We start from the raw sequence: 13,872 nt of genomic DNA, 5'->3' as shown, positions 1-13,872 counted from the left end.
TCACTACACAATCTCTCATCATTAATATGAATTACTGAGGTTCTACTGTACTGATAGACAGGACACATCACTAAGGTTTTACACAGACACAAATCTTGAATGCACAATATTTATTACTTGTAATAAATGACAGCTCCTAGTAGCATTTAAAAATATAATTGATATTAATGTCGACTGCTTAAATTTAGATAAAAACTGTAGCATGATTAAACAGTTTAGCCAAAATGTTTCAGACTTGTAAGACAAAATCCATTCAACAGATATCAAAACCTGAATATATGAAACAAATCAATAATCATAGAAATGTAGGACTGGAAGGGACCTTGATAGGTCCTCTAGTCCAGTCACCTACACTGAAGCAGGACTAAGTATTACCTAGACCATCCCTGAGTGGTGTTTGTCTAACCTGTTCTTACAAGCCTCCAGTGACGGAGAGTCCAAAACCCCACTAGGTGATTTGTTTCAGTGCTTAACTACTCTGACAGGAAGTTTTTTCTAATGTCTAACACCTAAATCTCCCTTGGTGCAATTAAAGCCCATTACTTCTTGTCCTGTCCTCAGCGGTTAAGGAGAACAATTTATCACCCTCCTCTTTATAACAACCTTTTTTATACTTGAAGACTTATGTTCCCCCTCAGTCTTCTCTACTCCAGACTAAACAAACCCAATTTTTTCAATCTTTTCTCATAGGTCATGTTTTCTAGCCCTTTAATCATTTTTATTGCTTTCCTCTGGTCTTCCTCCAATTTGTCCACATCTTTCCTGAAACATGGTGTCTAAAACTGGACACAGTACTTCAGCCGGGGCCTTATCAGTGCTGAATAGAGTGGAAAAATTACTTCTCGCGTTTTGCTTACAAGACTCCTGCTAATACATTGCAGAATGATGTTTGCTTTTTTTGCAACAGTATTACATTGTTGATCCATATTTACTTTGTGATCCACTATAACCCCTTGATCTTTTTCTACAGTACTCAGTCCTATGCAGTCATTTCCCATTTTGTATTTGTGCAATTGATTATTCCTTCCTAAGTGTAGTATTTCGCATTTGTTCTTATTGAATTTTATCCTATTTATTCAGACCATTTCTCCAGTTTGTCACGATCCTGTAGAATTCTAAATTCTGTCTTCCAAAGTGCTTGCAACCCCTCCCAGCTTGGTATTGTCCACAAATTTTATGAGTATATTCTCTACTATGGCACCATCCAAATAATTTATGAAGATACTGAATAGAACTGAACCCAGGACACATCCTTGCAAGAACCCACTTGATATGCCCTTCCAGCTTGATTGTGAACCATTAATAACAACTCTCTGAGAATTGTTTTCTAGCCAGTTGTGCACCCAACCTTATCGGAGGTTTGTCTAGGCTATATTTCTCTAGTTTGTTTATGAGAAGGTCATATGAGACAGTATAAAAAGCCTTACTAAAGTCAAGATACATCACATCTATTGCTTTCCCCCTATCCACAAGGCTCGTTACCCTGTCAAAGAAAGATATTAGGTTGGTTTGACATGATTAGTTCTTGACAAATTCATGTTGACTGTTATTACCTTATTTTCTTCTGGGTGCTTACAAAATAGAATGTTTGATTATTTGCTCCACTATCTTTCCCGGTACCAAAGTTAAGCTGACTGTTCTATAATTCCCTGGATTGTCTTTATTCCCCTTTTTATAGATAGGTACTATATTAGCCCCTTTCTGTCCTCGGGGATCTCTTCCACCCTCCAACAGTTCTCAAAGATAACTGCTAATGGCTCAGAGACCTTTTCAGCCCATTCCTTAAGTATTCTAGGATGTATTTCATCAGGCCCTGCTGACTTGAAGACATCTAACTTGTCTAAATAATTCTTAACCTGTTTTTTTTCCTACTTTAGCCTCAGATCCTACCCTCATTTACACTGATGTTTGCTATGTTAGTCATCCAGTCATTGCTAACATTTCTGGTGAAAACTGAAACAAAAAGGGTATTTAACACTTCTGCCATTGTTGCATTTTCTATTATTGTCTTTCCCTCCTTATTATGTAATGGGTCTACCCTGTCCTTGGTCTTCAATAAAGCACCGTGCAATTCAACCTAAGGAATTTGTTAAAAAAAAAAAGTATAAAAATAGATTTGAAATCATTACCAACCAGTATTTCCTTCTTTTCTTTCCTTGAAAAATTAGTGTCTCTATTTTCATTTGGCTGTTGATGTGGCGATCCCTCTCTGTCACCATTTAAATGTAAAGAACTCACTCCATTACCTTCAAAAGAAACGTTTAAAGTTATATAAACATTTTCTCTACATTCAACTTAAAATGTAATAGACAGACATGAATTTGATGGGTCAAATTCTCTGTGGGCATTAACTCCATTGTACACCAGCAAAAAAATTGGCCCATTGTAACAGGAAAAGGAGTTGTAATCATTTCAATCCTTTCAAGCCCCTAAACGAGGATCAATAAAACTTCTAAAGGTTTTCAGTATGAGATAGTATGAAAAAAAGTCATCTTCACTGACTCTCTTTGTATTTACAGCACATGTGGAGAGAGGATATTCACAGATTTTTCCTTTACAAACATGACTGCCATTCTCAGCCCAGCTCAGCCCAGTCACTGTAGCTGTTTTAAAGCAAAATCAGGAGTTGCAAAAGCTCATTCTCTGAAAAGATAAGCTTATCATATGTATATCTTCATTAACCTTCTACATTTGGGAAACTAGCTATTTTTTCTTTTCTGTTAATTAACAAAATTATATAGCCACAGAACTTTCCTCCCCGACCCCAACTCTCTCCCTTCTGAGTTAATACCATCTACTTTTTAAGCTAAAGGAGCCTGAAAAATTATGAGTCTCAAGAATGTGAATTTTTAAAAGGCCAAATTTTAACTGATTAGAACTCAAGCTAATTAACAGATTTACTTGAATATTCTTAGTAAATTGAGTTTTCCTCAGGTTATATGCTGAACATTTGAGGCATATAGACTAGGGGTTTTTCCTACAAAATAATGGATGGACTCCCACTTCAAGTGCAAAACACACTCCAACCTTACCTAAGACGTGAGTATGGTGCCTCCATTATATATATAAAAACACACACGCGCACATAGAATTTTATTCTACAAGTTCTACATGAAAATTACTACCAAATTTTGACAGGTTTCAGAGTAACAGCCGTGTTAGTCTGTATTCGCAAAAAGAAAAGGAGGACTTGTGCCACTTGTGTACTCTACGGTGCCACAAATACTCCTTTTCTTTTGACCAAATTTTGGTCGCTAACAGGGAAAATTGTGTGAATGTGAGGTAAGAGAGTTACCTGTTCTGTAACTGGGGTTCTTTGAGATACGTTGCTCATGTCATTCCACCTTAGGGGTGCGCGCTCGCCACATGCACTGGTGCCAGAAGTTTTTTTCCTCAGCAGCATCCCCGGGGAGCAGCTCTGGCACCCTCTGGAGTGGTGCCTGCATGGCATGGTATAAGCGGCACCACTGGCTCCCCGCACCCTCAGTTCCTTCTTGCCGGAAACTCCAACCGTGGGGAAGGAGGGTGGGTCATGGAATGGACATGAGCAACACCTCTCGAAGAACACCAGTTATGGAACAGGTAACTGTCTTTTCTTCTTCGAGTGCTTGCTCATGTTCATTCCATATCAGGGGACTCCAGCTTCCTGTGGAGGCAGGTAGGAGTTCACGGCTGCGCAGACTGTAATTAATACAGCTCTGCCGAACCCAGCGTAGTCTCTGGCCTGCTGAGTGATGGCATAATGAGATGTGAACATGTGGACAGAGGACCACGTCACAGCTCTACAGATGTCCTGGATCGGGATGTGCGCCAGGTAGGCCGCTGAAGATGCCTGCGCGCTAATCAAATGGGCCCTGACAATCGACAGTGGCAGGACCTTTGCCAGCTCATAACAGGTCCTTATGCAAGAGGTGATCCAGCGGAAAATCCTCTGTGAAGAAACCAGAAGGCCCTTCATCCTATCCGCCGTAGCGATGAAGAGCTGGGTCGATTTACAGAAAGTCTTGGTACACTCCAATAGTCAAGGCCCTCCAGACTTCCAGTGTGTTCAGATGCCTCTCCTCATCCGTCTGTGTGGCTTGGGACAAAACACTGGCAGGAAAACATCCTGGCTCACGTGGAAGAAAGATACCACCTTTGGAAGGAAGGCTGGGTGAGGCCGCAACTGGACCATGTCCTTATAAAACACTGTGTAAGGCGGTTCAGAGGTCAAGGCATTAATCTCTGAGACTCGTCTTGCTGATGTCACCGCCACCAGGAAAGCGACCTCCAGGACAGGTAGGAAAGGCAGCCTGGTGAGCCTGGAGAGGACCAGGTTTAGGTCCTACTGCGGGACAGGGGACCTTACCTGAGGGTAAAGTCTCTAGAGGCCCCTCAGGAACACGACAGTCATGTCATGAGAGAAGACCGTCTGACCTTGGATAGGCTGGTGGAAAGCGGAGATGGCCGCAAGGTGCACTCTGATGGAAGAATGTGCCAGACCCCGGTTCCTGAGCTGCAGTAAGTAGTCCAAGATGGACTACACTGAAGAGCGCAAGGGAGAAACGCTGTGCTCCAACGCCCAGCAAGAAAACCTGCTGGATGGACCTCCTCCGAGCAGGTACGCTCCTCTGGATTTAACCACAGAGCATCCATGTCAAGAGGTGTAGACACTCAAGTTTGGGGTGTAGGAGCCAACTGTGATCTTGTGACAGCAGGTCCGGACAGCAGGGAAGGGGCCAGGGAGGGGACGCCGAGAGGCTCATGTGGCAAGGCCACACAGGGGCGACCATGATAACCTGTGCCTTGACCCTCTTGATCTTTACTGGGACCTGGCTGACCACAGGGATCAGAGGGAACGTGCACATAAACTGGAGGGTGTAGCTGTGTGCCACTGTACTGAGGACCCAGCGGTCCAAAGTTATCCCCGACCATGCCAGGAGGGAAAAGGAAAGGTGGTTGCAAAAAACTGGGAAAAATCAGATCCAGGAAATGGACTGGTAGCTCGCCCTTGGGCGTACCCTCAAAACGACTTTTTAGCTCCTTGCTTGAAATGGGTCGAGCCCAACCAGGCAGAGAGTGGGGGTGGGTGACTCGTGCGCCATCTATAGCCCTTGGGCTTTTTGTGCAGTGGGTCCTGCCAGGGCTGGCTCTCTTGCCCCTGGGGAAGTTGCGATTTGAACCGCTTACATGCTGGGCTCGGAAAATAGAGCTCTAGAGTTTTTAGGGTAGTTCGGGAGTCCTTCAGCCCATGTAATTTGTTGAACATCTGCTCTGCAAACAGGGCCTGGCCGTCAAAGGGGAGGTCCTGAATCAAATGCTGATCCTTGGAGGACAACCCAGAGAGGAGCCGCCAGGACATTCGCCGCATGGAGATGGCGGACACCATGGTGCGGGCGGTGGAGTCTGCTGTGTCAGATGCCGCTTGAAGGGTTGGCGGCAGCTGTGCCCTCGTCAAAGAGCACCCATAATTCTTTACAGGAACCTTTGGGGGGCAGGGGCGGCATTCTCGAACTTAGCTGCAGACTGCCACATATTAAAGTCGTAGTGGCCAAGGTGGTTGGCCAACCTCAACTGTAAGCTAGACAAGGAATAAATTTTCCATCCAAACAAGTCCAGTCACCTGGAGTCTATTTTTGGGGGTAGCTCCAGGTTGCCCCTGGCATTCCCTGTGCTTAACTGCCTTGACCACCAGGGAAGGATGGGAGTAAAGGTATTTGTGCCCCTTAGTCGGGACAAAGTACTTACGCTCTGCCCGTTTGGCAATGAGGGGCAGAGAGGAGGGGGTTTGCCACAAGGCGCTGGATATCTTCAATACCCCTTCATCAAGGGGAAAGGCCACCCTAGCAGGGGCTATGGAGAAGAGGACATCAAACAGGAAGTCTGCTTGCTCCTCCAACTCCTCTGCCTGCAGGCCAAGGTTGGACACGACCTTTTTCAAACAGCTCCTGGTGCGCCGTAGCATCATCCTGAGGAACCGGGTGAGAGGGCTCCATGATGGCCTCATCCGGTGACAAGGAGAAGGCCAGTACCGCAGATTCCATGGCACCAATTTGTGGTCCAGCAGGCTGTTCACCTTAGTCCACATGTACTTGTGGGGGTCTTATCCCCTGGGGCCTCAAGCACCGGAGGGAGTTGGGTTGTTGAGGCCACAGGCCTGTCAGAGGCTCCTGACACCAAGTGAGCAGGCTGGGAGAACCCCCACGGGTTTCAGGGTACAACAGCGCTGGCCACTAGGAAGGTTTCAGTACTGACGATGCAGGCAGCACAAAGGGTCTGGGAGACTGCCCCAGCGATGTGGAGCCATAACAGGAGCGATTGCTACCCAGTGACCCAGAATCACTGGAGTGGCGACTCCATGCCTGTTGATAATCATGGTCGCGTCTAGGGGAGGACCAGTCCGAGCGGAACGCGTGCCTCCATGGGGACCTCGGTGACTAGCAGCGCTCGGCGGATCCGCGACAGGAGGCCAGTGATCCACACCTCACGCTTCGAGACCGTAACTGGGACGAGGAGCGGGACCTGGAGGTATCGCGGGCCGGGCGCCGGGGTGATCTCCCTGAGTACAGTGACACTCATCTTGGGGATCGCTGGAGGGGCCCACAGCTCCAGTCCTCTGATCATTCCCAGGATCTGTAATGGTGTTCTGGTGACGCAAAGGGCCGGTCCTGATGCTCCTACCGGGAAGCGCGTGCCTCCGTGGGTCTGTGCCAGGTAACTGGCGAGGTCCACCTCGAATCCCACTGCTGGTGCCCAAGGTCTAGTGACCGTAGAGGGCTCCGATGCATCTGCCTCTCTCACTCCAAGGCATGATAGCTTCGAGCGGGTGAACGGTAGCAGGCAGGACGTCCCCAATGATGGGGAGTGGTACCGTTAGGGTGAGGACGGTTGGAAGGTCCCCAGGCGGGCTTACCCCAAGGTCTGGGCCCTGCTGGGGCTGGTGTGGGCGGCACCAGGACAGTCAGGATTTCCTGTGTGGCCTGGAGCGCTTAAGGAGTCGAGGGCACCTGAAACTGATGAAGGCCTGCCTCTGTGTCCAACCTTCCAGGCAAGGAATGGGGTGGGCTGCATCGCTCGACATGAGCTGAGGCCTGACTTCCCGACGGGGGAGATGAGCCTCCCAGAATAGGTCTTAACTCGCCCCCAGCCCTGTCCTTCCCCTTGCTGGAGTGAGCGCCAACTTCATCAAGAGCACTTTGAGTCTGATCTCAAGTTCTTTCTTAGTCCTAGGTTTAAAGGACTTGCAGTTTCGACACTTATGTGCCCTTCACCGAGGCAACTGAGACAGCTACTATGCGGATCGCTCACAGGCATGGGCTGTTTGCAGCGATCATAGGGCTTAAAGCCTGGGGACAGGGGGATGCCCCGTCCCCTGGCTAAGTCCCCGATGGAACTAACAAGACTAACAACTGCTAAGGGCTAACTAAGTCAACTACTAACTACGTACAGTAACTTTACAAGAACTCTAGTTCATACGAACGAAGCCTAAGGAACGCTAGTAAGAACAGCGAACATTCTGTGCACCATCACTGGCAGCAAGAGGGAACTGGGGGGGGGGAGCCAGCAGCACCCCTTATATCACGCCATGCAAGCACCACTCCAGAGGGCGCCAGAGGCACTCCCCTATACTGCTGAGGGAAAAACTTCCGGCACTGGTGAATGTGGCGAGCACACACACCTAATGTGGAATCAACATGAGCAAGCACTCAAAGAAAAACTAAATATTACTGAAAGACATTTCAACCACAATTTGCAATTTGATACCATGTCTCTCACACTCATAAACACACCACCATATACTGATTAAATTCACACCAACCCTATATTAATCATCAAAACATGTGAACATATAACCAATACACATGGTCAGAGTAAAGGCTGCATGTTGGCTGTTTAGCATGAGGATAGACAAAAATGTGCTTTTGTGGATAGAGGAAGGGATGTAGTTGTAGTTAAGAAGAGGAAATAATAAGTGGAGTGTAGATAGATGTTGAATAACTGTTGCTTATTCCCTTGGATTTTGTCTGTGTTGGTGGGAGATGTTAACTCAAAGTTAATAATTTTTTAATGCAGCGTTACTTTGTTTATAACAGCTAAATGTTTAAATGTATTACATAAAGGTATGTTTACAGTAATGTAACAGTAATGCCACAGTGGAAACAGTAAGATGCACTACGAACCTGGGCGCCCCATCATCTCAGGCATTGGCACCCTGACAGCAGGATTGTCTGGCTATGTAGACTCCCTCCTCAGGCCCTACGCTACCAGCACTCCCAGCTACCTTCGAGACACCACTGACTTCCTGAGGAAACTACAATCCATCGGTGATCTTCCTGATAACACCATCCTGGCCACTATGGATGTAGAAGCCCTCTACACCAACATTCCACACAAAGATGGACTACAAGCCGTCAAGAACACTATCCCCGATAATGTCACAGCTAACCTGGTGGCTGAACTTTGTGACTTTGTCCTTACCCATAACTATTTCACATTTGGGGACCTTCAAATCAGCGACACTGCTATGGGTACCCGCATGGCCCCACAGAATGGCCACATTTTTATGGCTGACTTAGAACAACGCTTCCTCAGCTCTCGTCCCCTAAAGCCCCTACTCTACTTGCGCTATATTGATGACATCATCATCTGGACCCATGGAAAAGAAGTCCTTGAGGAATTCCACCATGATTTCAACGATTTCCATCCCACCATCAACCTCAGCCTGGTCCAGTCCACACAAGAGATCCACTTCCTGGACACTACAGTGCTAATAAACAATGGTCACATAAACACCACCCTATACCGGAAACCTACTGACCGCTATTCCTACCTATATGCCTCCAGCTTTCACCCCGACCACACCACACGATCCATCGTCTACAGCCAAGCTCTGCGATACAACCGCATTTGCTCCAACCCCTCAGACAGAGACAAACACCTACAAGAGCTCTATCAAGCATTCTTACAACTACAATACTCACCTGCGGAAGTGAAGAAACAGACTGATAGAGCCAGAAGAGTTCCCAGAAGTCACCTACTACAGGACAGGCCTAACAAAGAAAATAACAGAACGCCACTAGCTGTCACCTTCAGCCCCCAACTAAAACCCCTCCAACGCATTATTAAGGATCTACAACCTATCCTGAAGGATGACCCAACACTCTCACAAATCTTGGGAGACAGGCCAGTCCTTGCCTACAGACAGCCCCCCAACCTGAAGCAAATACTCACCAACAACCACATACCACACAACAGAACCACTAACCCAGGAACCTATCCTTGCAACAAAGCCCGTTGCCAACTGTGCCCACATATCTATTCAGGGGACACCATCACAGGGCCTAATCACATCAGCCACACTATCAGAGGCTCGTTCACCTGCACATCCACCAATGTGATATATGCCATCATGTGCCAGCAATGCCCCTCTGCCATGTTCATTGGTCAAACTGGACAGTCTCTACGTAAAAGAATAAATGGACACAAATCAGATGTCAAGAATTATAACATTCATAAACCAGTCGGAGAACACTTCAATCTCTCTGGTCACACAATTACAGACATGAAGGTTGCTATCTTACAACAAAAAAACTTCAAATCCAGACTCCAGGGAGAAACTGCTGAATTGGAATTCATTTGCAAATTGGATACTATTAATTTAGGCTTAAATAGAGACTGGGAGTGGCTAAGTCATTATGCAAGATAGCCTATTTCCCCTTGTTTTTTCCTACCACCGTCCCCCCCAGACGTTCTGGTTAAACTTGGATTTATGCTGGAAATGGCCCACCTTGATTATCATGCACATTGTAGGGAGAGTGGTCACTTTGGATGGGCTATTACCAGCAGGAGAGTGAGTTTCTGTGTGTGTATGGGGGTGGGGGAGGGGGGGTGAGAAAACCTGGATTTGTGCTGGAAATGGCCCACCTTGATTATCATGCACATTGTAGGGAGAGTGGTCACTTTGGATGGGCTATTACCAGTATTACCAGCAGGAGAGTGAGTTTGTGTGTGTGTGTTTTCGGGGGGGTGGGGGGGGTGAGAAAACCTGGATTTGTGCTGGAAATGGCCCACCTTGATTATCATACACATTGTAAGGAGAGTGATCACTTTAGATAAGCTATTACCAGCAGGAGAGTGGGGTGGGAGGAGGTATTGTTTCATGGTCTCTGTGTATATAATGTCTTCTGCAATTTCCACAGTATGCATCCGATGAAGTGAGCTGTAGCTCATGAAAGCTTATACTCAAATAAATTGGTTTGTCTCTAAGGTGCCACAAGTACTCCTTTTCTTTTTACGAACTAAGAATGAGCCTGATCCTGCATTTGTTTAATATTGGGCAAACTAATAGAGCATTTGTCAGATCAGGCCTTAAACTCCATATCAAACACCAAAGAAATGCTTACAAACAAGTAGGAAGGAAGCACAATTAACTGCTATATAATTACTGAAACCAATTCATTTGTTTGTTTGTGAACCTTTGAAGCCCAGTTCAACTCTCAGGTATGTCCACACAACTCCAACTGACTTAAATGGGAGTTTGCACAGCAGAACAGAATTTGACACTTAGGTCTATGAAAACATACAATGCTGCCCGCTGTTACACAGTTTCAGCATATTTTTTCACCTTGAGTATGTTGCTTAAGGATCCAATCCTGTCCCCACTGACATCAAGAGGAATTTTGTCAATGACTACAAGGGGAGGTATATTTGGCCCAGGTAAGTTGACATCAAAAGGAATTTTGTCAATGACTACAATGGGAGGTGTATGTGGCCCAGGTAAGTTGTCATGTACAGTTTTACTGCAACTGGTTTTCCTGTACTATTTTTGCTACTTTCCCACAAAAGTACACATTGCCACAGGATGAGTTATGTGTACTTGTCTAAGGATGTAGAAATAAGCTGAATTACATTCTTTTTAGAAATCCCCACACACTGCTTGGTGTCACTTGTATTACCTATAGGATTAGGCTTCGGGGGAGGCAACCGAGGAGGGGGTGGTCTAGGTGGAACTTGTGATGTTGACTTTGCTGGACCGTCTGAAACAGGACATCTCTTGATCGTTCCTTGATTATCATCTTCAGAAGAATGACCTTCCTGTGGTATGCAGATGGATTTAGGCTGAAAAATAAATAACTATATTAATGAATACAAACAAAGTAATCTATCTAGGCATTTATACCACACTCATCAGAGCTCTGTATTGTACGTATCCCATGAGTGTACTGATAAAGAAAACTGTACGCTCTGTTAAGCAAAACAACGTTTTCTGCAGAAAAATGCTTAGCAATAAAAAAAGTTTCTTGTACTAACAGAAAACTCAAATTATTAAGCAGTGCAGTGAAATCATGACTGGTCTGCTGAAATGTCACTACTCATGTCAGGCTCTGCATTCTAGGTGGTCAGGCCTGGTGGTTGGAGCAGTGGTCATAGCTGGACATAGAATCAAGACCGGGCCAAGGGTATCACTGATACCAGGGTCCAGGGACAGGCCGTGGGTCAGAGTCTGTGGACAAGCAAAATCATGATCACAGTCAGAAACAGGCCAACATTCAAAGCCAGGCTGGAGTCAGTCTAAGGGTCAGGAGGCAGGTGCAGAGCTGGAGGAGAGGCGGGGTAGGGCACGGACAAGGCTGAAGCGGGCTGGAACAAGGCTCAGGCAAGGCTGGGGCAGGAACAGGAACTGGACCGAGAGCAGGCTGGAAGCCTAGGGAGTCTAAGACTGCGAGGCAGTAGGCGCGTTCCTGGACAAGTAGTGTGGTTGCACAGACTGCCTTGCAGCTCTGACAGGGTCAGAAAAATACCTGTGCCTGGGGGTCATCTGACCTGGTCCCTGTTCAGGGATAGGTTGCTGCAGCATTCTTGAGGGCTGAATCACTGCAGGCTCTGCTTATGAGATAATCAGTGCAAGGAGTTGCTGCAGCATGCCTGAGCTATAAGACTCTGCAGCAGGCTCTGTTGGAGGAGTGAGTCATGACACCTATTGAGGCTCTGGGGGATCTAAAGGTCACCCCCCCACCACCAGTCTATCAGGAGGAGCCACTGGACTCAGGCATCAAGAGATTATGGGGGAGAACAAATGATAAAAAACAGTGACAGGACTGAGGGTCACAGGGTCAAACACAGGGATCCAGAGGGGGACCCCGAGGGGTGAGGCATGGCAGCTGAGTAAGCTGGCTGTGGGTTTGGCCCACAGCTTATGTCCAACAGGTAATCAAACCAGAGGTATTTAAGATAAAGTATAGAGCTGAATTATCAGAATGGAGGCTGGATATCATAGTTACCTTGAGCTGACCTTTGGGACTTGGAAACATGACCACAGGTCTATGTTTTTGGGAGGACCCCAAATCAGTACATGGCTGCAGAGGGCAGTGTCAAGCAGACTCACAATGATTGCACTAAACCTGTCGCTAGCTCCCTCCCAGTCATCCATCTGAAGCTGAGCTGGTTCTTCTGTGAACTCTGACAGAGACATGGGCACTTCAGTTGCACAGGAGGACTACTGCAGACAGGCATGAAAAGGGTAATCCATTCATCCCATCTTTTCTGGAAACAGCTTGGCTATCAACTTTATATAGCTAGCCCAGTCAAGGAGCAGGTAGAAATATCTGCAAACCATCGACAGTTCTTAAATCTAGTCTGTGCCTTTTCGCTTAGTTGTTTCCCTCCTGTATACAGGCAAATTGGAGTAGCAGTGACCTCAGTTCTCCTGCCCCACTAATCCCTTTTCTTTTGTCTTTTTTTCCAATGCATTAAGTACAAACAAGTTTTCTTAGGCATCAGGCATGCATCTGTCCTTGCTCTAGTTCTTCTTTTCTACCACACCTTGTTATTATAACAAATGACAGAATGCCACTTTACATTCGAGTCTGGGTTCCAGCAAACACGTAATGGACTTACACAGCAGTGTTTTGTATTTTCCAAAATGCTACTCAAACATTAATTAACCCTCACCATGTCAGGTGCTTGGATAACGGTGCTAAGCATGGTACAAATGCTTAAACAGATACATATATAATTTCCATTTTATAGATCGGGAAATAGACACAAAGGGAAGTTGGTGTTCCCCAACACATAGAAAGTCAGAGTAAGACCCAGGATTAAAAAAAGTGAGAAATCTTCAATGCTTGCCTCAGATACCTAGAACTTGCTGGCTTTCATATTACTCTTCCACAGCAGGCAAAATACATCGAATCAAGTCTTAAACTGCCTTTTTTTTTTTTAAACAAACATTGTTCCCATTTATGGCTTCGGCACTATAAAGCAACTGAATTGTCTGTTCTGCATTTTTGTTATTGTTATTGACTGTCCTACTCTTGGAACCTTAAGACCCCAAGTTTGTCTATCACTCTTGCTCATTACCTCAGCATTCACAGCACCAGCTGAAGATGGTGCAGAGATGGAAGACCCTGCTTATGTGTGGCCTTTACTGATGCAGCTTTCTTGCCCTACAGTGCCATCCATAGGACATTTCACAAGAGTTTATGTCTGCTGTTCTGTGGTCAATTATGAGAAGTGGAAGACTCATGGTTAATTAATATCTACAGAACATGGAGGCAGCCATAACTGGCAAGGTCAGGTTGTGCTAGTTGCAAGGCTCGCAAAGGTCCCAGTTGTAAAATGGAAAGGTACAGCACTCCCTGCCGAGGAAGGGAGCAATCACAAATGTAACAGCAGGCTCATTAAACTAGAATCCACTGGAGCCAGGAACCCCATGGGCCCACTGAGCTGCAGAACTGGCTGGGCAGTGGGGAAGGGTAACACTAGGCTCCAGGGGCCTGTGACTTCATCGAGCCCAAGGAGAGGGCTGGTGAGCATGCTACTCTAGGGTCAGAATCTGCAGAGTGAGGAAATAAAAATGAGATCCATCAGAAGAGTATGAAAGGAAAAAAGCCT

The 13,872-nt window shown here is 46.2% G+C and overlaps 1 protein-coding gene across 4 annotated transcripts in view; it reads right to left on the bottom strand.

Annotated features, from left to right (window-relative positions):
- Nucleotides 1-13,872, bottom strand: part of MAP4K3 (mitogen-activated protein kinase kinase kinase kinase 3) — a 134,894-nt gene that overhangs the window by 38,963 nt on the left and 82,059 nt on the right. For all 4 annotated transcript variants that reach the window (XM_048842403.2, XM_048842404.2, XM_048842405.2 and 1 more), the window contains 2 exons: nt 10,935-11,097; nt 2,134-2,246 (listed from right to left, as the gene is read on the bottom strand). In XM_048842403.2, coding sequence (XP_048698360.2) covers nt 2,134-2,246; nt 10,935-11,097 — 276 coding nt within the window. The remainder of the gene's footprint in view (nt 1-2,133; nt 2,247-10,934; nt 11,098-13,872) is intronic.

Source organism: Caretta caretta, chromosome 3 (genome assembly GCF_965140235.1).
Source record: "Caretta caretta isolate rCarCar2 chromosome 3, rCarCar1.hap1, whole genome shotgun sequence".
NCBI lineage: Eukaryota > Metazoa > Chordata > Testudines > Cheloniidae > Caretta > Caretta caretta.
The sequence above is the reverse complement of the archived record's forward strand: the minus strand, read 5'-3'. Positions and strand labels throughout refer to the sequence as shown.